The sequence below is a fragment of the Falco punctatus genome (assembly GCF_963210335.1).
Source record: "Falco punctatus genome assembly, chromosome: 3".
Taxonomy (NCBI): Eukaryota; Metazoa; Chordata; class Aves; order Falconiformes; family Falconidae; genus Falco; species Falco punctatus.
The window spans coordinates 110087477-110113372 of NC_137582.1; the positions used below are offsets into that span (position 1 = coordinate 110087477).

At 47.0% G+C, this 25896-nt stretch overlaps 1 protein-coding gene across 2 annotated transcripts in view; it reads right to left on the bottom strand.

Moving 5' to 3' along the window:
- FBXO42 (F-box protein 42) overlaps positions 1-25896 on the bottom strand; it is a 50128-nt gene that overhangs the window by 8092 nt on the left and 16140 nt on the right. For both annotated transcript variants that reach the window (XM_080379530.1, XM_080379531.1), the window contains 3 exons: positions 24175-24441; positions 21585-21701; positions 14442-14576 (listed from right to left, as the gene is read on the bottom strand). In XM_080379530.1, coding sequence (XP_080235656.1) covers positions 14442-14576; positions 21585-21701; positions 24175-24441 — 519 coding nt within the window. The remainder of the gene's footprint in view (positions 1-14441; positions 14577-21584; positions 21702-24174; positions 24442-25896) is intronic.

A 25896-nucleotide genomic window follows, 5' to 3' on the forward strand; every position in this document is an offset into this window, starting at 1 on the left:
AAAACTGATTTCCAGATGAGCCTTTTCCTATGGTAGGTGCAGCCCCGAGCAACTCCAAAAACAAATACCAAGTGCAGCTTAAAATAAAAATGAAGTGGGGAAAACAATCACAAGGTGCCCAATTTGATGGGATTACCCAGATGAAAGGATAGGTTCAGATCGATATCGTTTGGGGAAATGTTGTAAAAGAGATGCGCTGGAGTGAGCCAAAGGTTTGCACCATCCTGGGGGGAAGAGTTCTGGGGTTGCATCAAGGGGATAAATTTTGGGGAATTTTATTACAGAGGCAGATGAGACTAGAGCTACCAATAACAACCAGGAGCCGCTACTGCCTGATCTGCTGGATTTCTCAAGCCACCTTAGCTCCAGCAAGGGAGGATGCTATTCTCCCTACAACTCCAGTGAGCTGATCACCATCATCGCCAGCTGATTCCATTTACACAAGATGCTAGGATAAACAAAAACAGGCCCACAGCCGCATTTCCAATTTCAAAGCTGAGAAATTAAAGTGAGCTTGTCCAGCAACCAGTGGATTTCAAGGTGCAAAGGAAGCCAAGCTCCCAGGTTCAAAAGCCGCCCGCAATCTGCACACCAAAGGCATATGAAACCTTCCTGGGGAAGGGCTCAGGGCTAATAGCCACCACCTGCACCAGCAAAAGAAGGGACAAGGCAATGATCCTGCTCCACTGTGGCTCAAGCCACGCTGGAAACACAGCAGCTGCCTGCCAAAGCCAGCTGCTCACTGTGAACAAATTATATTTGTTCAACAAATCAGGTCCCATCACAAGGACATGCTTAATTTGGTGGGCACATGAGCAATGGAGCACATTATAATCCCAAAGAAAAAGCTAGAGGGAGAAGCTGAATCTGCACAGTAAGGTATGAAAAGCAACATTTGCTAGTGACTGGTGCTGGTGCTTCCCAAATGGTTTGTACCTCTGCAAAGTCAGAGTGTTTCAGTATAACCCACCTGCCGAAGAACAAAAGGCTGTGCAGGATTTCACCTCAAGGAGCTTGCATTGCTTAGAGAGAGTCAAAGAGAAGCAGTAAAAAGCAAATTCCTTTTGAGAAAGGAAAAAAAAAAGCACCCAGCTCTTGGATGTCACAGTAGAAACAAGGCTAAAAGGATGGCTTGGACTTAATGCACTCTGCCTCCGACTTACAAAAGCCCTGTCTCAGAGCTCTCCTCGCAGGAGCGGTACCCTGTCCTGTTGCTGTTTTAAACCATGTGCAGCTCTGGGGGAGCAGCATGCAGAATGCAGAGCTCCTGCTCTCCCCGACCGCTCAGCAAGAGGGTGAAACCTGCTGCGCTGCCTCCAACTGACCGGCAGCAGCCGGCCTGATGCTCTACCAGGATTTATTAGCCCGGCATTTAGGCTGGCAGACTTAAAGATGCCAAATCAGAGGTCCAAATCTGCAAACCTCATCAACCCCAGCACCATCATCTACCCTGGTCAAGGCATTACCTCGACTACACTCCATTACGCGAAGGTCCATCCCAAACTCACATGACAGCCTGAAATCCCCAAATCTTTCCCCTTTGATGGGAAGAGAAACCAGAGAAGGAAAATATAATAAATCCCTCTGCTTCCCAGGCCAGCCAGGATTTTTCCACAGCAGTCTGCAGATTTGCCCAAAAGCTTTCCCCCTGCCAGCAGTTTGCGAGGTTTCACAAAAGGCAGGCAACAAGCTGGTGAGCAGGGGTCCAGAGGCTGGAATACAGCGTGACCAGCAGAGGATGAGCATCCTGGCAATCCCAGTATTAGCACTGGATTTGGGAGACACCAAAGGAGAGCCCCTGTGAGAAGAGCGGACATCTCCACAGCACATCGCACACCAGCTCTTTTCCAAGTCAAACCCCAACATTGAGGACTCACTGGTCAGCTGTCTCAGATCCAGCATCTGACATTCACCTGGTTTTATCCCCAAAATGTTCAAAACAGGGCACTGGGACTATGAATATTTTCAAGACCAGCTTTAGTTTGGCCTGCCTAAATGTTAAAGCTTTTAAGAGCCAGGAAAGTATCATCTTCCCTTACCAAAGCCACATGCGATTTAGTGTTCCCTCAAATCTAACTTAAAAAAAAATAAAATTCCTTGCTCAGAAGTAGACAGGAATTCAGTTTGTAAGAGTTTAAAGAAAAATTAAACAAGATGCGAGTTGTCCCCCCAGCAGGGAAACAAAACCTCTGTAGACACATACATCTGCTACCTACAAAACACCCCTCAGGTAGCAGGGGAAATATTTGTGCACAACTGGCAGGGTTTTTTGCAGTTTAGGGGCAGTATGTAACCAAACCACAGCAGCCCCCCTGAAGTTTCCACACAGAAAAGTTTCCACTGTGCTCTCAGTGTTGCAATCCCACCCTGCAATAACACAGACCCATGGTACAAGCCCAGTCAAACCCACGGCGTCAAACCAAAGGTCTGGTTTCCTGCAGTCTTTACAAGGTGGAGGCAGAAATCCTCGTCGTGGAGGATAAGTCACCTCCAAGCTTTTGCAATGTTATAGTCTTTTTTTTTTTTTTTTTTAAACCCAGGAAATTCTTACATGCTGTGACTCCGAGCCCGATAAAGCTGTTGAAAAGAGGTAGTGTCCTCTGAACCCTGTGCAACAGGATTACTGAGTCACTCTGTGCTAATGCTTGGCAAAAATGTCCTTACACAGCAAGCTGAGCAAACAGCAATGAGATAAGAGTGCCAGAACACCCCGGAGCTTTGCCCCCTTATCTCTTAATAGCTGCAAATAAGCACCGCTGCAATTCATGCACCTCGATGCTGCAGGAGAGGTTTTATTGGAGTCCACCCTGGGTGTTTCTCACCAGCAGCATCGCTCCGAGGTGCTGTGAGGTCATGCCATGTTCCCCTTCGCAATCATCTCACCTGGTTTTGGGAAATGCAAATTTGGCCCTGCGGTAAAGGGTGCCGCTGTTGCAAAAGCTGTTTTTCCCTCTAGGTGGGTGGAATCAAAAAGCCAGCCAGCAATCCACCTCTCTCTGCTTTAATATTTGGGTTTTTTTGCCCCCCCCGCCCCTTCAGTGATACTGTACTCTGTAGACTTTCAAGTGATTTGAGTAACAGCCTGCCATCCTACACAAAACAGCTCTGATGCCAATTAAAGAGCTCAGCGCTTGCAGAGAAAGGGTTGATCAGCTCCTGTGACTTGTCTTCCCTCCAGGAGGCAAACGGAGGGATGGAAATTGCTGTATCAGACTACACAACGCCATAATAACCAGCTAATTGTAGGGAAGGGACCGAGGTATGTGTGGGTTAGCGGAGAAGCGTGCCCCAGCTCTGCTGAGCTCCACACTTTTTGCTCAAGTCACGCTCCCGTTTCGTTTGCCACAGCACGAGGGAGGCAGCAGAGGCATTTCAGACGTCCGAGAACCCCCAAATTATTGGCATTTCAGGAAATGGCTGCTGTGTAATTTGGTGAGGTTATAGCTACCACGGGGCTAAAAAAACCTCAACCATCCTTTAAAGAGCATCCTGTGGGCACAGGCAGAAAAGTCTACTGGAGTAAACGCAAAAAGCTCAGCGCTGGGAAGAGCAGGGCTACGCTTGTCTTGGAATTTGCTGCCAAGAGAATGCAACTTCTTACTGAAAACAAAACACCTACCTACTGAAAGCCCCAGTATAACACACAAAGGGACATTCAGTCCGGCTCTTTCCATCTTCCTTTTAACCAGCCCTTCCCTCACTTGCTGTCTTCCCCCTTATTTTCATTTGCAAGCCATCGGTTCCTGCACTACGCTTTCTTTACACAAGAAGTGCGCTCTTCTCCCTTGTTCTGGTAAATCCAGTGCTTAATGCCAAACTCGCTAAATATTTCAAGTCAGGAATAAATATTCACCTTTTGGATCGCAAACAAGCATGAGCTAGTGCTTCGTCATTCCGCATGCCTACCGGATTTAAGGAGATTTTTTTTACTGCAGCTGCTTTTGTGAAAGATGTAAAATCAGGCTACGCAGCGCAAGGGTTTAAAGAGTCTTTGAAAGGACGTCACGCTGGCTAGGGTATAGACTGCAAAGGGAATATTGCGTGTTTAGTCTCGAGTATTGCATACGTAACCTTGGTGGACAGGGTCCTTCAGGCAAAGGCTTCAAGAAGGCAAACCTCGAGTCGGGAAGCGTGCCTGCTGGCTGGGTTGCCTTGGAAGGAGCTCTTGCCGATAGGTGTCAGCATAGCCTGCCCGAAGCCTCTCAGCAGGACCTTTCCGAAGGCTCCTCAAAGCTCCTTCCCCAGCTGATAAGAATGATCTAGCCATGGGATAGCAGGGTTTTCTTGCACTGACCCCAAAATGGAGGTGCCCCTGATGATGGATGTACCTGCCAAGGAAGGACGGCTTTGTGAGGGACCCGGGAGGAGAAAGGAATAACTTGATACAAAATGACCAGGGAGCTCGTGGTCAGAGAAACCTCTATCGCACCTCGGTACTTCCCCCGCCTCTCGCCGAGGGCAACGGCCAGGATGACAGCACCAGCCTCAGGCAGGAGCCGATTTCAGGCTATCAGCTTCCTCTCTGGTGCAATGCATTAATTATATCCGAGACAACACCAATGTAAACAACCAGTGTGTATGTGGCTGGGGCGCCTGCTTGCATATTTTTAAGCCTCCTTTCCTGAAAAGGAAAGAAAATAGGTGGTTTCACAGACGCCTTGGCTGTTCTCACAGCCTCCCGACACTTTGCAAATACCTTGGCTCCAGTCAGCCAAACTCCGACAAGCAGGTATCTGCAAGAAATTAAATTCTCCACAGGGCTGTGAAACCAACGGTCAGGAAAAACACAGACCCCTGAAAGTAAAACAAATAAAAAAACCTCCTTATAGAAAAAATAAGCTCTTGCAAAATCAACCCTAAGTTCTGCTGAGGGAAGTACTGGTTTGAAAGATTACAGGCTTGCACTTTGAGACCATGAAGCAGCAAATTGTTCTCCAAGCGCTGGCTTTCCCAGGTGGAGGAAGGAGTTTGGCAAGAGAAAGATTTCTGCTCATCATTTCAACAGCAGGTACCCAACTCTCAGATGTGTGAGACCTTCAGAAGTTTCCAAACTCATTGGGAGCTACCAGATGCTAAGCACCACCACCAAGACTCCACTAGTTATTTGCCTATATAAGGACTCCTAACCCCACAAACCTATTTTTACAGATTATGGACTTCTTATTTACCAACAGGGCTACAAATAGTTTTCCCCAATTTTGGTATAGCACACTCATCGGTAGTATTTTCAGATGGCCTAGGGGTCATGTTTAAAATGAGCGCGTACTACCCACGATGCTGAAAAGCAGTGTGCATCAGCCAGCCCTCACCCGGTCCCTGCTCGAGGCTACCTTTGTGCATCACAAACGGGCACCAGGGAGGCTAAAAATTCTCTGCATCCTTCCCGGAGGCTGATAAAGGCAATAGTGGGAAAAATTCTTCCGTTAAATCTCGGGAGGGATCTGCGCCCAGGGAGCTTTTCTCTGAGAATCTAAATCCGACAAAGTTAAAGCGACAAGCTATTTTTCATGCCGTTCTGCTCAATCCATGCTGATAGTGTCTTAAGAAGGGCTGCTCCACACAGACACATGCAAGAAAGCTTCTAGAGTGACAACTGCCATACAGGCTGATTTGAAATCCTGAATAAATCCCTCTACCTTTCATCATTCAGGAGACAAGAGTTTTATCGAAACCATTCCTTATTGAGGCTCTTGCTCTATGAGATGCGCAGACTTGCTGACTTTACCATGGCAAGGTCGCCAGCTCCCGTTTGAGTAAGCACTCCCAAAAAACTCCTGGCAGCTCTGCTGACCAGCTGGATGTCTCCTTTTGAACACAAGACAGACAGGGTGGCAGCCAGTGAAATGCAACAAGGAAAGGCAAGTAAAACCAGCTCCCCTCTTTCAGGGCTGTCTTGACTGCAGCCTATACAGAGCCCAGGTTCTCTGTGTCAGGGATCTCAACAAAAGAAATTCAGCATCCTATGGACTAAAACAAACCCACAGGCTCAGGGATGAATGGATGCATGGGATCTCCTTGCCTGACTCCACTTCTGCACCAAAGTACAGATGCTCAGCTTACCTCTTGCCTTATAGAGGACCACAAGTCCCTGGACCTGTACTGAGGGAAGAGGAAAACCTGATCATCGCTTAAAACATCAACTTCCCTTCGAGCCACCTCTCTCCCAGCTTCCTCTGTTGCTTTTTCCCTTTCGTACTCCCCCGCATCAGGCTGAACTGTCCGAGGCAGGATAGCAGGGCATCCAAAGGGTAAAGCATCTTCCCCTGTGGAAGTGCCATGGTCAGACGTGCCTTGCTGACCTGCTGACAAAAGCAGGCGAGCCACCGCTCCGAGGAGCAAATTTCCCATAGCAGGGACTGTTTTCCCCTCCATGTTTCACCTACGGATAAAAAATTGCTGAATTTCCAATGATCACGGTGCACTGAAAGCAGGGAACAGAAGAAAGAAACTACCAGTTGTTTTGGCTGGCTGATGTAAAACCATCTTTACCAAGTCTCCAAGCACCACTGTGACAGCTCGTTAGACACAAGCTGGCTCTGCTGCCACTGGTCCCAAGTCCTGGGCCCATTCCCACCTCCATGTGCAGGCGGGCGGGTTGGCATCTTCAAAGCGATTTCTGCCTGCCTCCGGCACCGCATTCCTGCGATGACGCACACGCTGATGCTGAAGAGGCAACAACAGTAGCATCCCAGCATCCCTGTGGACAAGGTGAGGACCAGTCACTCCTTATTTTAATTGCTGAACAGTCTCTGTCCCCCATCCTCAAGCTGTAAGAGAGGAATGAAGTTATGGAGTGACTTTATGACCTCTGCAGATATTGGGAGCAATTGGAAATGCTCCAGGAACGCGGCTCGGGTGCACTGATAAGGGTAACTTACTGAAGGCCAGCTGGAGCAAGGGGCAGGCGGCAGCCAGGCATGATTCAGGGAGGGAGGAATGGAGAAAGCCACACAGCAAGATGGTTTTCAGGTGCGGTGCTCAATAGGAGGCACAGGTATATTTTTTACCCTGGTAGCAGTAGTTCACATCCAATTCCCATCACACTGAGCAGCTGAAGAGTTTAAGGGCTTTACTTCTGAAGCATTTAAACAACTGGTCTCTCCAAGCAGCTGCCTTTTTTTTGTAGGGAACAGATTTCCCAGGCAGAAAGCCTCCAAGAGCCCTGGGAAGAAGAGAGGAATCTTTCGGCTTTTCCTGCCTGTGCAGGATAGATCATTGCAAACAGCGGATCACATGCCAAATTTGCACGTGCGCTTTCTACCTTTGCATCCCTGGTGTAATCCATGCAATGCTGCTGCGTCAGCTATGGCAGGGTGTCCATCCCATGGGGCAAGAGCTACCCCGTGCACAAGAAGCAACGCTGGATGAGCAAAATTCAGAAGACAATGGATCGAGATGACAAGCTGATCAGAGGTTAAAGCACAAACAGTCAGAGAGGCCACGAGAACGGTGGAAGACAGGGCCCGGGCAAATCAAAGGGAGGGTAGATGTGCGTTGTAAACCTAAACCTACTCAGATTAGGCACTTAATCACTGCCACAGAGCAGTCCTATTGAAACCAAACAGCGATGGATTAATCCTGGAAACCAGTCTTCCATGCACAAGCAGTGCTTTCCCAATGAGCTGTCACAGCTTTTGAAAAAAAACACCCCAAAACCAAAACCTCAAACCTTCACCTGCTGATTCTTCATCTCTTGCCCTTGAAATATTTCATATTTAATAACACACATTTCACGAGAGACATTTTTCAAAACCACCCAAGCAAAGAAAGAAGAAATTAGCATCCTGTCTGCCTCGCACAGGCTGAGGGACCAAAAGGCACTGAGAAACCCCCGAGCACTGCAGAGCCAGAGCTCAGAGCCTGCCAAACGAGCTCTGGGCTCGCTCTCTGGAAGGGCAGTAATGAAGTTTAAACTCTATATCCAAAGATGTTGCTTCCTTCGGAGAGCAGGGCATAGCCTGCTGTTTCCCAGTGCAGCAAACCCAGCTCCCACTCCCTGCAATGTTATGTTTTGCAATATAAATTGTTTAACACTTGCACAGACGCGGTTTTCACCTGGGAGCAGCAGGCTACTGCCCTGCATACCTGCAACGAGACGATCTCGACATCCTGTGCTTTGCAGCATTTCTGTACGTACTGCCAGTTAGATTTCTCTAGTTACCAGGATGCTTCTTCAAAAGATGCACTTTGCCTCTTTATTTCTGCCCTGCAGGTTGAATTTCAGAAAGGTTTCATATCCTTCAGTGCTCCCTGTCACTCCCAGCCTGACAGGACAACACCAGGCTGGAGGGTACAGGTGTCAAAGGCTACTACCACTCTGCAGGAGTGCTTACTCACCTCCTTGTAAACCTGTGAGCCCAAAGAGGGGAAAAAACACTCAATATATTTAAATCACAGAAAGCAATGCCAAGCAACCCATGCTGCGACAGTGTCAGTCCCAAAGGATGGGACAGAATGAAGCCCAGAAACTCGTGTTTTTGTTTCAAGAAGGGCAGAAATTAGCTGTGCGATAAGCAAGCTCCAGTCAGGCAGAGTTTTCAACGGGGTCAAGTCACTCCGGACTTGAGGGCTCAAAGAGCATTTTGATCATGGTGGGAAAGTCAGGGAGGGTTTTGATGATAACATGGAAAGTTTTAGCTCTGCAAAGGCAGAAATATGCCCGACTGCTACTAAATTCAAAGGGCGATGAGGAAGAAACAAAGCAGATCAGGAAAAGAGCTGGAGAAATGCTTTCCTCTCTTCCAGGCTGCATTTAATACTACAACAGCAGAAAGACACCGTACATACTGCAAGGGATTTCCATCCGTTCCATTAACCTGTTCTACTTTGAAGTATCAGACACCCGCAGCCAGCAGCTGCAGTCATAATTAGAGACGTTATTCTGTGCCAGGTATCAACTTTTCACTTCTTTTGATTCCCAGGAGGCCAGCAGCTATGACATGGCTTCAGTGTGCTCAAGGTGATCCCAAACTTTTATTAAAAGTTAGGCGTGCCTTCAATTAAAAAGCGCTGTTCAACACCGCACCAAGTTCAGAAACCCACGGGTACATGAAAACCCTTTTGCTGCCCTCCCCTCAAGGGCTGTAAGTGGAAATGAGTTGGGCTAAATTTTGGAAGTTTATTTTCAAAACCTGCTTCTCCTGGTTTCCTTCTTTGTGTATGGGGGAATTGTTTGTTTTGCTAAGAAACATCTCGCAATTGAAGTCTTGGGGACCAGCAGCAGTCCCCAGACAAAAAATGCTGCTTGAGAGGCTACCAGCATGGTCAGGTCAGGGTTTTGTAGGGTTTTTTTTAATACCCAAAGCAAGGATGTGCCTTGGATCGCTTGCTGAGTTACCACAAGGCAAGTCACTCTGCAATGGGAACAGAAGAACTGCAATACAGGGATCAGGGCAGAGTAATTCAGCAATGAGTCTCAGCTGGTTACTGCTGTTCAGAAAAAAGAAGAGGCAAAACACAACCAAGGACTGAACAATCTGCACGATCTCAAGAGACCTTCAGACACAGTGGGTTTTAAATCCAAACATGAGGAGGTTTCCACTACTATAACAACTGTTTACTCTTTAGAAAGCCCACCGTTCCCCATGGACTGCCCTGCAGCCACAGGTCCTGTCCGTTATTTAAGCTGTGGATGAAGGTGCTGCACCAATGTGCGGATGCGAAGGGCTGGACATCTGCTGGATCTCAGCTGCATGACCACCTCCCTTCCTTGGGAAGTCCAGTCCTTCGCTGCGGCTCACATCTTCTTCCAGCTCCACAAAGCTCACACTGCTGAGGCCACGAACAAGGAAGCTCACTCCAGATTGGGACCAGCATTATGAAACTTCACCAACTGTTTTGAAAACTTACCGCTGTTTTCTGTAAGGAGATGATGAAAACAGGGCATTTTGTTTTGCTGGAGGCAAGGGTTTTGCACAGCTTTGTCAAGGCTAAACCACTCCACTTGTGCTCGACGACTAACAGGCAGGTTTCTCTTCCAGCCAAGAGAGCCTCCCACCGCACAGGGACCACATCTGATACAATCACCTGGGGCAGGTGACAGCAGAGACTCTCCTACCTCCTTTGGGCTGTTAGTTTTGTTGACACAACACCATCAAAGGCACCTTCCCCTCAGCTCACAAGGGGAAACCTGATCCTCAAACTCCAGCAGCTCCCACTCAAAGAACAGAGGGGACCTGGGGGAAGAACAGAGCCAAGAGGAATGGATGTGGGAGAGGTTTTTTTTTTTTTTTGCACACTTACTATGTTGTGTTAAGGCTACCCAGGAGGTTTTAAGTGCAAACTTCAGGCTGAAGGTCTCTACTTATTTTCAGGCTGAAGAAGGGAAGATCAGCTGCATCTTGACACTGTGAACGTGGACAGAAAGGATCAGAGTATCTAATGAACAAGTTTGGCCTCCAAGCCTGGTTTTGTCCTAAAATTCTGAAAAAGAGATGAGAAGCTTTCCCACCTCTCCAGTGAAAGCAAATGCAGCACGACTGTAGGGAGACAAAAACACCAGGAAACAAGTCCTGGGGAGTTCTACCCCCCCAGCGGAAGGGTGGATGCAGGGCCGGCTGCACGGCGAGCCTTTTCACAGCAAACAGGAAAAGTGGAGCCGCAAGTCTCCTAAACTCCCCTGATATCAGAGTGGGATATCACAGCCTGGCAGTGGGAAAACACACTGTGTCAAGGGCAGGGACTGGGGTCTTTCCAGCTTTCTCGCCTTCCCAGGTAGCTGCAGGGAAGATGGAAGGAAAGCAGGCGCTTACACTTGGCTGAGGACAAAGCAGAAACAACAGGAAGGATGCACAGATCCTGTAGGACTTCAGCTAGCACCCCTCTCCCTGCAAAGACCCAGTCCTTACATCATTATTCTGTACTGTATAAGCACAGTAAAGGCCTCAGTTTTAAGAAGAAAAGCTTTCCACCTCTGTCCCCTAAGCCTCCGGGAACACTGTCAAAAACTACTGGAATTTTTATATTTCTGATTTAAAAACGGTATTTCCCAGTTTAGTGTACAGTTCTGACAGACAGAGGCAAAGTGCCGGGCTCCTGAGGAATATAAACTAACAAATACAGGAAGAGAGAAAGTCTGCAGAAACACACAGTCTGAAATAGCACAGGCAGGCCAGATGGATAACTGCCTGGGGATATGTTCTCAATTCTACCTATAAATTATCCACTGCAGCCTGAGGATGACACAAACAGGAGACACCGACGACGACAAAGGGTCTGGGTCTGTGCTGATGGCCGAGGCAGCCTCTCCCAGGACCTGCCAGCAGTTTTCATCGCACAGAGATGGAAGGATCAAGAGTGTTTCACAGACCTGCATGGAAATAGGAAAAATCCCTGCCACCAGCGCCGCAGATCCAGGGCTGGATCCTGGGTTAGCTGACTCTAGGCGAGGGCTTTGGTGCGGGGTTGCTGACGCTATGGGAACCCCTGCAGCAATTACCCATTGCATTAAGTCCTGGGAATCTCGGTTTCAAATGGGTTTTGGTTTCTTCCCTGGCTGTTTCAGCTGCACGAGAGGTTGTTTCTCGGGGAGGGGGCGGGGGGATGGGACACTACAGGACCAGAGGACTATCACCGCCAAAGTCATCTTGCCTGCACCCTCGTTGCAAGAGTGGCGTGCTGCAGCTTGAGTTACAGAGGAGTCGAGACTAACCCTTGCCTCTAGCTGCATAAACAGACTCCAGCGTAAACCACCTCCAGTCCTCCATCAAGTTCTCTGTGCAGATAGGCTAAAAATCAAAGAAATGCCTGGATTAATTATGCAAATAAAGGTTTTAAAAAAAAAAAGCATCCCCAACACACGGAGAAAGGCACCTGCCTCCCAGGGACCACCTATCCTGGGATAACATTGCAGGCTTCCCACATAATACTGGCCATTAATTATCACTCCCCTCCTGCTCCAGTAAAACTCTTAATGTGGGAGTGGAAGAGGTGGAAAGTAGCTCCAAAAGTGGCCAGAAGAGCTTGGGGGAGAAGAGTTTAGAGGCATTCCTGTTCACGTTCCTAAAATAAGAGATCCTGCTGCCTTAGACCCTCCTTTGTAGAGCATTAAACTCCACCAGCAAAAAACACTACATAAAAGCTAGGCATTAACTCTCTTGTTCTGCTCCAGCCTAATAAGTAGAAAGTCAATGCCATTGTTTTAGATCCAAGCAAAAAAATACTTTGAAACCTCAAAAATTAGGGTTTTTTAAAACAATTATCTCCCTCCTCTGTCTCTGAGACTTAAGAAACACGGGCCAATTATTGCTTTGAAGGCTAAATATTTACTCCTAGATGAAGTGCAGCAGCTCAGGCTGGAGATGAATTATCCAGCGCTCATGTCATCTAATGCCTGCAAGTAAGAAAACCCAAACGAAAACAGGTATGAACAAACAACAACAACAAAAAAAAGAGGGTGTTTTCTCCTGGAAAAGCCCTTCAGAGAGGGAAAAAGGATTAAGTTGTTTCAGCTCACCTGAGCTGCATCTAAAGCATTTAGCATCACCCTGGCACCACACTCCCACTCCCTTTAGGTCTCGTTAGATAAGATGCCCATGCTTAATGAGGGCATAAGTAGAGCGTGATCAAACCTCTTTGAGCAAGAATGAGCCTTGTGGAAAAGCTGCTGTCTTATTCTGGGGCAAGACCTACCCTACAGAGTCTATAGGGCCAGGTGTGGGAACTCCTCCTCAGCCTCCACAAGCAATTAGCCTGCACACACAGCAAGTGTTAAATCAATCAACGTCAGCTCTTCTTTTAAAAAGATCCCTCCTGCCTTATTTACATCTGACTCCCAAGTTTCAAAGCTCTCTGCTTTTGCCCCCTCCAGTCACTATTCTTTCCCAGGCAGTGGGTGCCAACCCTCTGGTTAAGGGCACACAGGAAAAAAAAAAAAACAAACCACCCAAAAAAAGCGCGCAGCTATGTGTAAGAAACCACCACCGGCACAAGCGTGGGGTGACTCATCTTCTCTGAAGACCAAGGAACAAGAGCGCTCTCTGTTCGGTGAGACTGCCTGAAGTTTCAGTTGTGATCCCATCTCGCTACAGGCGCTCATGACAGCATGCAGAAATATTTCCTCGGGGGATCTTCCCATGGGACTTAACTCTGACACATATTCCCACAGGACTCGTTCTTTTAAAAGTGTTATTTGTTAGTAAGGCAGTGGGAATTTGACTTTGCGAAATACCAAGAGAGTGACTGAGCAAAGCTGGGTGCCGACGGCTGGACTCGTTAACTGCGAGTCGTGCCCCACATTCAATCCGACGGAAGAACTCGCTGGGCTGCAAGAATAGACGTCCTGGGTCAGAGCAGAGGTCTGCATCGCCCGGTATCCTGTTTATGCTACCCATGGCCTCTTCTCTACCCCTGAGCAGAGGGAGTGCGCTATGGCAGGGGAGGAGGAAGAGCAAGAGCCACTTTCCACATACGTGTAGGCTGTGGTTTGTTTTCTTCCTCCATTTTAAGTCCATGACTGCTTAATTCTCACCTATAGGCATCATAGAGTGCACGCGCAGACGCAAAAAAATCAAATCAAAACATTAACAGTTGCGCGGACTGATATCCAGTGAGCGATCATCAAGCAATAAGTTACATGTTAACATTTCAAAGTTTCTGAGAATTGGTCAAATGTCACATCTGCATTTTGGAGGACTTTATATAAGAAAAAAGTGTCAGACAAGAAAATATTACTTTAAACAATAATGATGTAACCCATGATACTTAGAGCACACGAAGCAGGGTTAGAGCGAGCCTGCACCCAAGCAGACTAGTCCACAAGGAGTGCTTGGTGGATGCTGAGCTCCTTTTCTTCTTCCTACTCTTTGTTAATGTAAAGCTTTTGCTGAAATAGCTAGTTTAATACTGACTTCCCCCCCAGGAGCTTCCCCCAATTCTTCTGCTTTTCTCAAAGTTATTTTAGTCAAAATCAGAAATATAGAGGAAAACAAGTGTGCCGTGTGTGACAAAATTTTGAGTACAAAAACCAGTGTGGGAAATAATTTGTGGCATTTTCCTGCCCTGCTCAGAGCGCACGGACTGCAGGAATGTACCTGTTTTCCCACGCTCTCCTGGTTGCTGTGGGCAGCCCGCACAGGCATGTCTCCTCCACTCCTCAAAATACCTGAAGTGGCAGCTACCAAAGTTACTAAAAAAATTAATAATCTCAGCTTTGGGACAATGACTTATCAACACAGGCTCTTGCGGCCACAGGTAAGTGTCACTCATCAGGCATGGCACAAACCAGCACCAAGCAACTGCTCCAGACAAGGAGGAACAACGCAGCACGGTGCTGCATGCACGAGGATACACACAGTTTGATGCAAAAAACCAAAGGGATATAATCTGAAAACCAGTCAGATGATAAAACACACAGGGAAATACAGAATCAGACCAGCCAGCCCTGGGAACAAGGTAAGTTTTGATAAAGCAGTGGGGGAGTTTGCACGTCTGCCACTTCTCACCTGATGCCAAGGGCCGGATCCACTCCTTGCTGTTCAGGTCAAGTCTCCAGAGATCGTTGAAGGCGGCGTTACAACTGCTCTGCGTGCAGCCACCGAACACGTACATCGACTGGTTAGCATCATAGTAACACGCACCTGGAAAAAAGCAAACGCACAGATTAGTTAATTCTTTGACCTTCATGTTTTTGGGTGAAGATAGTTTCCCATACCCCCCTCTGGGTTTCAGACAGGTGAAAAGCAGACGGGCTGCCCCAATGTCAATAAAACCATGGGCCAGCTTAGGAGTATCCCTGACCAGTGTAAACCTCCAGCAAGAACTTCTGAGATGATTATCCTCTCAAGCAGAGCTGCTCCTAAAAGCGCAAAGAAAGCTGCCTTAGAAGCTTGTAATTAATTAGATTAGCTACAATTAACGCACTCAGCACACTTAACTTCTCTAAGCTAGTTCGTATGGTTTATAGGGTCGCCAAATTAGATTAAGAAACTGGCCCATGTACCTAGACCTGGTCATTTATTCTCCTTTTCAAAATCTGACAGCATTTTACCCTATTTCATCATAGAAAAAGCACCACTGAAACATGTGTATCTTACATGAGCACTCCCTCTGCTCTGTATGGGAAAGGATTGGGTAGCAAGATGAGGAATGGGGAGGGATCACACTTGATAGCCCCTCAAAGATACCCAGGGAAATAAAGAGCTTTTGGCCCCAAACCAAATTCTGCAGCAAGAAAGAAATTATGCAGGTGTCTTCCTTTGGCAGCGAGCATCCTGTGGCACCCAGGCACCTCTGACAAGAAGTAAATTAAACATAAGGTAGAGTAAAGATGACTCGTTCAGCTTATCTGCCTTGGAGGATAAACATGACTCCAATGTGCTCAGAAAGTTAAACCCCTGCAATTACGAAGAGGATTTCCCAGTTTCTGCATTTCCCTCCTCAAACACAATGAGCCCCGTTGACTTTGTGTGATGACCCCTTGCCTTTCATGTTCTGGAGATCCCTGCAAGGCAGCATCATCTCTTCCACATCTTGCTAACTCAGAAGTGGAACAAGTGCCTGATGGCAACACTGGAAGAGCAAGCTCATCCTTCGGTGGCAGCTTTGACAGACAAAACTCACACCAGCTGCTCAGTTGCAAGCCAAGGATCGAGGAGCCAAGGTGACTTCAGCTCCTGGGCTGGGCAATCAGGCAGCAGGTTCAGCATCCGTGCCCTCCGATCGGCCGGGTGCTGTCTGCTCCGCTAACCTGCGTGCAATGTGTTTGAAATGCAATCCTCCCTTGACTTGACACAGCCTGAAATATCTCAATTCTTGTGCTTTCTGTAAAATTCTTCCCCCAGAGCTTTGATAAAAAGTGGACAGTGTGGCTGGCAGGAAAGACAAGGTTGTTTCTGAAGCCTCGATCTGTCAGTCGGGGCATTGCTCCGTTTGTTATTGCATCTCCCAGGACATATTTAAAGGTCTCTAGATACCAGGAATGCAGCAGCACACATACGGATAGTCCCAAAACACTAAATCCTGCGTGCAATCCCCTGGCCCCAGCCAGGGGAGCACTGGCACTTGTCTAAAAGAGGACTCACTGCCTGAATTGCACCCAGAACCAAAGCATCTCTCTGTAAAGCCCAACTTCATACACAAGTGCCCTCCAAAAGTAATCAAAAAGTAGTATCGACCCTTTCAACGTGAGCAAGGCCTCCCCAGTGATTTCTCAAGCATTTATTATCAAGTCTAGCGAGGGGAAAAACCACAATAAACCATATCCGTGCACACATGTGCCAGTGCATGGTAGAAAGCCACAATGTTTTATGCTCTGGGAACACTGAAGGGTACCGGCCAGGGCTCAGAGGGAGCAGAAGTCATCACCCTTGTGATGACAAGCGATATATTGCCCAACACGAAAAGCAAGAGGAAAAGTCAAAGTTCAGGCAGGCAGCCCATGGCGCAGGGCAGCATCTGGCCCTGGGTCCGAAACGGAGGTGAGAAGCACCCGTGATTATGCAGAAGCTCCTCCACAGAGCACCTCCAGGTTAAGAACCACACGGTGTCGTAAATAACCAGCACAAGGGAAGTGACAAGATGAAGGATTAGCATGCAAATACAGCGGCTTTGATAAAATGCACTGATATTTATTCTCTGCTGAAGCAAAAGTGGAGGTAGATGCATGGCAAGGGGTGCCAGCTGCACCGTTCCTTCCCTCTCTCTCTCCATCACATGTTGTACACAGCTGTTCACCAGTTAAAAAATAAAAATAGATTCAGATGAGCTGACCTGATGGGACACAGGAATGCTCCAGAGCTTGTACAGACATAAATGCTTTTTTCCTTTTTGAAACAGCAGCAAGATAGGGGGGGAAAAAAAAAAAAAGCACCTATAAAAGGAGCACCTGCAGTGAAAGGCTGATAACCTACTTCTGATAGCAAGAGAAAACTACTCTGAGAAAATCCTCTTGAAAAGTCGTCCCTGCTTCCAGCTTCACTCTAGACCAGTACAAGCATGCCACTGGTTTCCAGTGACCCAGCCCTACAGTCCTAATTTTGCAGCCCGGAGGTATGTATTTCCAGCATGAAAGAGATCTTTAAACACAGCCCACCCATACATACGCCAGCGACATTCATCCCACCGCTCTGAATTGCAACGCCATAAACCGGCACATTCAAGTGCCTGCAGACAATACCGCGGCTCGGCAGGGGATGCCATGACGCCCGGTGGCCTTTGCCGTGGGTCCCATTGTCTGACCTGGGGCTTGTCATGCAGATCCTCTATTGAAAAGCCAGCAGCCCTCACGGCCTTGGCTTTTAGTGAGAAATCCAGGGCGCTCTGCTGACCACACAGCGGGAACGGGGGAGCTGAAGACACGGGATGTGCTCCGCAGGATGAGACCACCCAGCTCTCCCCCGCCTGCATCCACACGACGTCCTTACGTGCAACTGAACTGTCATCATCTCAACCCGTCTTACCAAACTAATACAATACGCACCCATATGCCACGACACATCACTTTGGAGCTGTCTGGGGTGGAGGGTATATAAACAGTGGTGTAGTGGAATTACCTGGGATGGGATTGAGGAAGAAATAACGATTAAGAGCATTTTTATAGCTTTACCTACTGCTTAAGGTTCGACCGTACATCATTTCTACATGGTAAGACCTCTTGTAGGCTGCAATGTCACCTCCACCCAGGAAGGCACCAGCCAGTACTTTGCATCATACGTATGTGCAATTAAAACCTGGTGCAAAGCAATGCCATGGTTTTTCGACTTCACCTTTCTTGAAAGGTTTAGCTTCCTTAGAAATCTAATCCCTACCTAAACCATGACAGGTCGAGAGCCTCTTACCTCCTCCCTACGCCAAGCCCTTGGCAGGCACTGCTTTCACACAACAGCACAGCTCATTTATTATTTTTGAGGGGAGGTGGCAGCATTCTTCTCCTCTATTTGGATTTAAAAGCCAGGCCAGCCAGCCAGGCACCATGACGTCTGCATGGCATGTATTTTAATCCTAGACCAAAATAATTTAAACTGTGCTTTCCTACTTCTTAGCAAACCATTTAAAGCTTCTGAAGCTGAGGAAGACAGATGAGTTTCTGGGGAAAAAATATTAGGGGGAAAAAAACCAGCACAAGTGAAAACTGCAATTTTTATCAGCCTTGCAAAGGTGTAGAATACATCAGGGGAGGAGGGTGCAAGTCCTCGGTGCCTTTAGCTCTTTTTTGGGTTGAAAACACTGAATGGATTTTTAGTTGTTTTTTAGAGTCCAGTAAAATTCAGCATCCCCCAGAGTTTCAGTATGCAGAGATGGCACATCTTTGTAACTGGAAATGCAGAGAATAAGTATTTCTGATGTCTGAAGGCACTGATACCCAAACAGAGACAGAGCCAGCTTGCTTTGAACGTGTTCCTGTCTCCCCTCAGTGCTGCATAACAAAGCATCAGAGACTTTCACCCAGAGCGTGAGATAACTGAAATAAAGATCAGCTGGGAAGGGAAAACTGAATGCAAAGCACATGCCCTTCACGATAATTAAAGGGCACTGACTTTTTAAACTTTGAGTACATCAAATAAAGTAACCTATCCAAGTTCAAAGGTCGTAATCCCCATCGGAAAGAGGGGAAAGAGTCAGCCTGGCTATTGAAATCCCATTGCTACACGGCCCTCGGCTGAAAACAGCACCACAGCTTTGCGGCTAAAGGCTGACAGCCCTCGGCGTTGGCGCTCCCAGGGGGACCCTGCCAAGCCAATGCTGCAAGTGTTGTACATTGAGCTGCTGGCACTGCTTCCTCCAACGCGGAGCTGGGTTTTGGAGGTAACCTCTCCACGCCCAACCACGCTTGGCACGAGAGCCCGCAGGATGGCGGCGCCGAGGAGGTAGGGCTGCAGATGAAAGCACCCGGTCCTGTTGGCTGGCACAGATGTTTACAGCAACTGCGCCGCAAGTTGCAGCACGAGAAGAATGCACCAGACCTCAGAAAGCCCAGCTCTCCACATCTTTGCGGGGAAAAAAAGAAAATCCCACATCTATCTCCTTATTCTCTAAAATACCATTTTCATGCTCCTTGCAGTGCAGGGATGCAGTGCAGCCAAAAGACAGGGATATACGGAGCAAAGCTGGGTGATATTAAGAGCTGTAGCTCTGGTACAAAAGCAGCCCATCCTGTAAAACAAAAAACATTCCAGCTTCTACCTCTCCCTTGCCTCTCAGGGTAAACCACAAAATTGCTTTAATTAGTCATCATGTTGGTGCCATGCTCCCCAGACTGCATGGAAAAAAAATTATCAGTATTTAAAATTAGTCACTCTTCCATCAAAAGATCAATATTTCTGGCACAACGGTCGACATTCCTCTGCTGCTTTTCCGTTTCTGCATTCCTGTGCCTTCTGACATCGTGTCCTGATTGTGGCCAGTTATTTAACCACATGAGTCATCGCCCTGCTATGATATTTGTAGGTTCATACGTTAGGGCTTAAAAAGAATTAGATGACTACAGCAAACATTATACCTGGTGTTCAGCTTTAAAAAAACCCAACCTATTCATGAAGCATGTCTTCCAGTAAACCTGTACATTTAGATCTAAAAACCAGCACTACTGATATTGTATGATGTTCTGCAGCTTCAGTCAAATCCTTTAGAAAACCTACCGCTCATCCATAAAGTTTGTTATCAGTTGTATGATCAAAGACCTTGCCAAATACTCCCTCTCCATGAGACAACAGTAACTTCCATTAATTATTCCTTATCAAACAGTTTTTCTATTACTCCCTTCCGAACTGATAAGATGACACAGTGACCTCCAACTATTTAAAATTCTCTCGCTTGTCCTTTTATGCTCCATATGAGCATTTCTGGGATATTTCTAATAAATCCTGGAAAAGAGATAGCCCTAGCCACTTCTTTAATGCCAGCTACTGTTGCCTGTTGACTTCAAACAACTCATGCCTGGTAGATGACGTCTTCCCACAAAAGCTGGCACATCACCCCTAAAAAAGGGGTTTGCAAGTCCTCCCTCACTCCCCTCTTCCCTGAACCTCCTGTTCCTGCATCACCTCTGCTCACCGCATCTTAGTATTTTAGATCACAAACAGATATTCGGTTTGAATTTCTGCAGTTAATAATTTGTAGCTTCAGTTTAATATTGGAATCCACCCACGAACACCCAACACTTTGTTGTAGGGAAAGCAGATAGACCAGATGCAGAAAACTTAAAAAAAGCTTTAAAAAAACATAAATAATCAGTTTAAGTCAGCAAACAAGTTAATCCAGACTAGCCTTCTGGACATAAGGTGCATTAATAATGCTTCTGTAGCAACGGAGGGCTCACTAGAGCCAGGACACTGTCAAATAGCGAGGCTAATACAGATTACATGCTCCAAGGGCAGTGGCTTTAGCAAGACAACTCATTTTGTATCAAGTGTAACAGCAGCACGCTCAGAGGAAACCCCTGGTGGGCAGCAGAATAATTTGAAGAGCACACAGTGGTCTTTGGTGCAGTATTTGGGCCTCGTTCAGGTAATTTCTACTTAGCCCTTAAAGCTCATCAGTTGCCAAAAGGCTGGAAAAAATGAGGGGAATACACACACAAATCTGCAAGTCATTAATAAGCACTTTAACGCGGCCACTTAAAAACAAGCAATGAATAGTGGTGCCTTTTTTATTCTTTAGGAGAACAAGGAAATATTTGAAGAGCACAATGACTTCACCAGAGCTTCCTGTAGTGTCTCCTGAACTTGTCTTGGCAGAAAGCTACACACTGGTTTCTTCATGAATTATTACTTGGGAATATGAAAATTTTATGCCTGCTTGCTCTTGGAATCGCACGGCTTACACCACATTTATTTACCTTTAGAAAAATGAAATTTGCTCCTCGGAAGAACTGCCTCCCAGAGGGCTCAGACCCAGCAACGAAGCCACAAAGACTGAATTTTTGTCATATTTGACTACATCACATGGCGGAGCAGGCTGAGGCAGCTCCATGCTATTGCAATACAAATAACACATTTTATTTAAGTATCTTTCCCTCAATGGGAACGCTTTTCCTGTTCTCTTCCAGAAACTTGGAAGCAGGGCAAATTCACCCACACATTAAGCAGCATTGTCAACTGAATTGCTTACTTCTACCAGTGAATATGCTTACTTCTCACATGCAGCTCTCTGTTTTATTTTGAAGCCAGCCACACTCAGCCTTCCTCCAAATTATATTACTCACAGATATAGATGTTCTGCTGTAAAAGCAGCCAACGTACATCCCTGAGTGCCGTGGCTACTGTCAAAGCCAATGAGTTTGCCTAATGACTTGAGTCTAGGGCTACGTGTGGTTTCTCTTGAAGAGGACACAGCTCACACTCGGAGCTGCGGAAAGGCGGCCGCATGTAAAATACACAAAACCAGCAAGCAAAACCCCCACCCCAGCTCCATTAACATTTCCTAGGAGCAATGAGGCAATAACCACTGCAAGCAGCCACTGAATCCTTCTTCTTGTGCAAAGTGCTTGTGTTGGCAGAGCTGTGCGTTACACCGACCCGTTGAAACACTTGCTGCAGCAGCAGGCACGTGCAGCACTGCTGCATCCCAAGCGATGCAGTGCAAACCCCTCGGTTGCAGCTTCCAGTTGCAAATCAAGGTGAGCAGAGCTTTCCCCAGCAGCTACTTACTGTGCGAAAAGCGTTGTGTGATGGGGGTGCCCGGGTAGGGGTAAGTGCGACTCTCCCACTGAATATTTCCTTCTTGCACTGCTTTGATAAAGCCATGATAACACTGATGGGCCACACCTAGGGAAAAACAAGATGTCAGCAAAATTTGAGGCAGATTGGGAACAAACCGTGCCTGCACAGTTGCACAAGCAGCGTGACAGCAATTATAAAGAACCCCTGTATTTAGATTATAAATACACTGGTGGAAATTCAGAGGATTAAACAGAATAAAGAATGGGGACTCTGCAAATGGGGAAGTCAGCAACGTTCACTGAACTGATTCACCACATTTCCAATATCTGTCAGCTGTAGCTTGGTAAAGCAAAGCTTTGTGAAAGGTAAACACGCATGATGCCTTAGCAGAGCTGGTTTTCAGCCTTCTTTGCTGCAACACAAACCTGCTGTCCCCTAATCACACCCCCTGAGAGGCAGCTGCCCTTCCCTTAATGGACCTTGGAGAACAAATAACATGCAATAATGAATTTTTAAGAGCATGCACGCAGCTACTGCAAAGGAATCTAAAATAAATGCGAGAGGAGACATCAGCGATAAAAGTCAGTGTGCCTTAGGTGAAAATATTCCTCCTTAGCTGTGTGAGGGAACAGATCTGGCTGACTACAGCTCCTCTGTGGAGCAGGCCAGCCTCAGAGCTGCAATTAATTCTGTGTATGGAGTACATATGTCTATGTTTGTGCTGAGAGGGGCCAGAGACTGCTCCCTGTGGAAAGAAAAGGGTCTGGTGAAGTTTTATGACTGCAGCAGCTCAACAGATGCTTGGTGGCATCCGCTACGCTACAGCGGCCCTAGCACTGAGGATGCCACAATCTGCCCAGATTTTTTTCCCAAGGATTTGTTTATTGAAAACCCAGTGCCAGGAACACCCCCAGTAAGAAATCACACTCCAGGATATAAAGCAGGAAGTTGATGGTTTTTTTCTGATAAAAAAAAAAAAAAAAAAAAAAAAAAAAAGAAAAAAGCCCAGGGTCCTTAAGCAGCCTGTCACCAAGACTCATGTGAGAAACAATCTGAACTATCGGATTTCATAGCAGATGTATCCTGACAAACAGGAAAAATGAATGAGAAAACAAATCCAGCATTTACCTCAAGTGACCTCTCTGCTTCATGGCACACAGGTTAGCAATTACACTCCCTTTTTTTACTATAGTTGCCACAAAAATGGCACAGTTGCCCAGCACCACTTCATCCCCTGAGACTCGAGACTCAGACAACTCACTCCAACGCCACGTCGTGCCTCGGGCTGCTCAGCCCTCCCTTCCACTCCAGGGATGTTTCCCACAGTCTATTTTGGGGTGAATCACCAGGTGCTTGTTTGTTCCAGCTGCATCCTTTGCATCTCTTAAGGCTGCTCCAGGAACAAGCACGTGTGAGAAAGCACACCCAAGCTGCAACTCAAGGGCCATGGACACTTGAAAAAAAACCTTTCAACAGGGGTGTGGGCTGCTGCTGACCCAAAATTATGCAAAAAGAGTAATTTTGTGCAATGTTCGCTTCTGAAGCAGCTGGGTTTTTCTTAACCTCCAGCCTGCTAAACTCCAGGCAAGGCAGAAAATGCCTGGAATCTGAGCAATGCTTTCCCATGTGCAGAGAAGTCCATAAATTAGACATCACCCCACACACCCGCCAAAGGCGTTTCTCACCTGACACCCATTCTGCATTTTCCAGAGGAAACAAGTTACCCTCATGCAGCAGCGTGCCTCATTTCCTACCGATTTAACTGTGGTCTCCTTTTAAACTGCTTGTTTTTTAATGATGCTTGCAATCAAAGTGCATGTCCCCAACAGAAACATAACAGAAACCATTCAATATATTCAAAAAATACTGACGCAGAGAGCTTTGTTTGTATCCTTGTCCAAACTTTACCTACCTATTTGTTGTAACATATATATCTAGCATTAAAATATTGCCATGAGGCTTCAGAATTAATGCTGCACAGAGGCAAAGCAAAGTATCTGTATCTCAGGGCTACTCTTTCAGGAAGTCTGAATATGCAGATCTATATTAATGTAGATTTTATATACCACTTATCTTCAGCAGAGCTGTAAGAATCAGACATGGCTTTGTTTCCAGCCAAAAGCATAAGCTTTGGGAAAGTTAATTACCGAGCAAGATGCAAACGAAGCACAATTACAGCCACAAGCACAATTACAGCCACGTTAGACACGGCATGCCAGCAGTGGGGGCTGCTGCGTGGTGGAGGAAGCCTGAATGCCAGGCCAACAGCACTGCACGTCAGCTACGCACAGGGAGCTTTCAAAAGCGACATAAGTGAGATGCTCCATCATGGGGGTTTTGGGGTTTCACTCTCTTATACTTCAAATGAGGTAGAGGGGCTCAACTCTGCACTATTATTAGCAATGCCTTGAGCAAAGCAAGCGACCCGATGGCTGTAGCTATTTTTCTGGCATTTTGTGTAAGTCAAATTTCTCAGTTTGAGGGGAAAACAATAGAGGAGGCTAACAAAAGAGCAGCTAGGATCCAAATCCGTGTTCCCACAATTAAAAAAATGCAGTCTCATTACAGCTATTTGTACCTTTGATTAGTCGATACCACTGTTTGCAGACAAGGGCAGCCGTTTTGTGCTCCTGATAGGGTGAAAGGAAGGAGAGAATATATTCCAAAACCTCTTCGGGGAGCTCCAGCATTGATCTGTTATGCCTGGTCTCCTCGACCTCCAGCTCAGCATGTGGCTCATCGTCTTGCTCCATCGTCCCTTCGACCACAGCGTCTTCCGGATCCACAGCCATAAAACCGTCATCTTCACTGTCCGAGGAACTGGCCATGGCATTCCACTTCACAGCTGCAAGGAGGCGGGGGGGCGGGGAAGAGACAACAGTAAGGTCACAAAGGAAATTAATAGCATCAGAAATACATCTGCTAACTCTGTATGTTACACCAAAGGTCTATGTCAAGCTCTACCCCAGCAAACTCCAAGTCAAGGACGTGGTTTTTGCACAGCTTTGAAGCAGGCTGAACACAGCTTAGGAACAAGCTGTTCTCCATCGGCGCAGCATTTTCCCAGGCCACTTCATCTCTCCCCACTCTCAGCCCTGCTGTTGCCTACAGACAGGTCCAGAGAGAGCAAAAAACGAGCACACTGGAGGAACAGCAGCCTCCTGAACCCCTGCTCCCTTGCTGAGCATGAGAGGCACTGTGCTGCCACACTGGTGGCCTGGGCTGGTTTGCACTGCAGAGCTGGGCAGTGACTGGGAAAGGGATCCCCACCGAATTGAGAGCAACCCAAGGCACGAAAGGATCGAAGGAACAGCTTTGGAACTTTTCCTCCCCTGCAAAACCAGTTTTGCCAGTGAGCCTGCTTTATCTCAAGCAATTTCTCAGTAGCACACAGCGGGGGAAAAAACCCTGACCCATTCTCCCTTAACATTCCCTTTTTTTTGGTTGTTAAATACTTGCACACAGTTCTGGTAGCTGGTGAGGAAAGCAAAATCCCCACAGATTTACTGCTGCTGAAAGGCTGGAATATCCAATATTGTTATCTCCAGCGATTCAGAACAACTTGAGTATAAGGTAACATATCGATGACAGAAATATATCATGAAATAAATTCATCTTAACAAGTGGCTGCATTCAATGTGGCCAGCTGGCATCGTGTGCAGTTAAACCCATGCCCATTGCTGCAAAACAAATCCCTGAACCCTATTTCCTAGGAAGCAGCCAACCTATTCTGGGGAGAGCAGCAAGAATTTTCCCTTCCAGTGCCACTGGGTGAAGACTAAGGGATGCAATGGCTCTGTGATTGCAGGCACTGATAGGTCACACCAAAATAACAGCTCATGAACATGACACGGGGACTTTCTTTTCCAGAAACTGCAACCACAAATTCCCTTTTTATCCTTTCCTAGCACAGCAGGTTGTAATGGAGGAGCCACATGAGGGCAAGGTTTCAGCTCTTATATCGCTCAGCATGAGTTTCTCCCAACTTCACCAGGCAGAGGCTGCCCAGCCATCTCCAGGTCTCAGATTGACTGGGATGATGGGATGCAGATCACCGCAGTCCATGGGAAAATCCCATCCACAACAAGCCCAGGAAGCAAACCCACTCCTCAAGAGGGAAGACAAGACATGGCTTTTTGCCCAACACACTTAAATACAAGTTTATAGTACCTTATTTTTACCAAACTCTTAGTATCACAGAAAATATGGCTTGAAGGAATTTAAGTTACCTAGCTATCAGGAATAAACTAAAAAGCTTCCAGCGATGCAAGCTCTACTGTCTTCCCTAGCTAAACCTAGG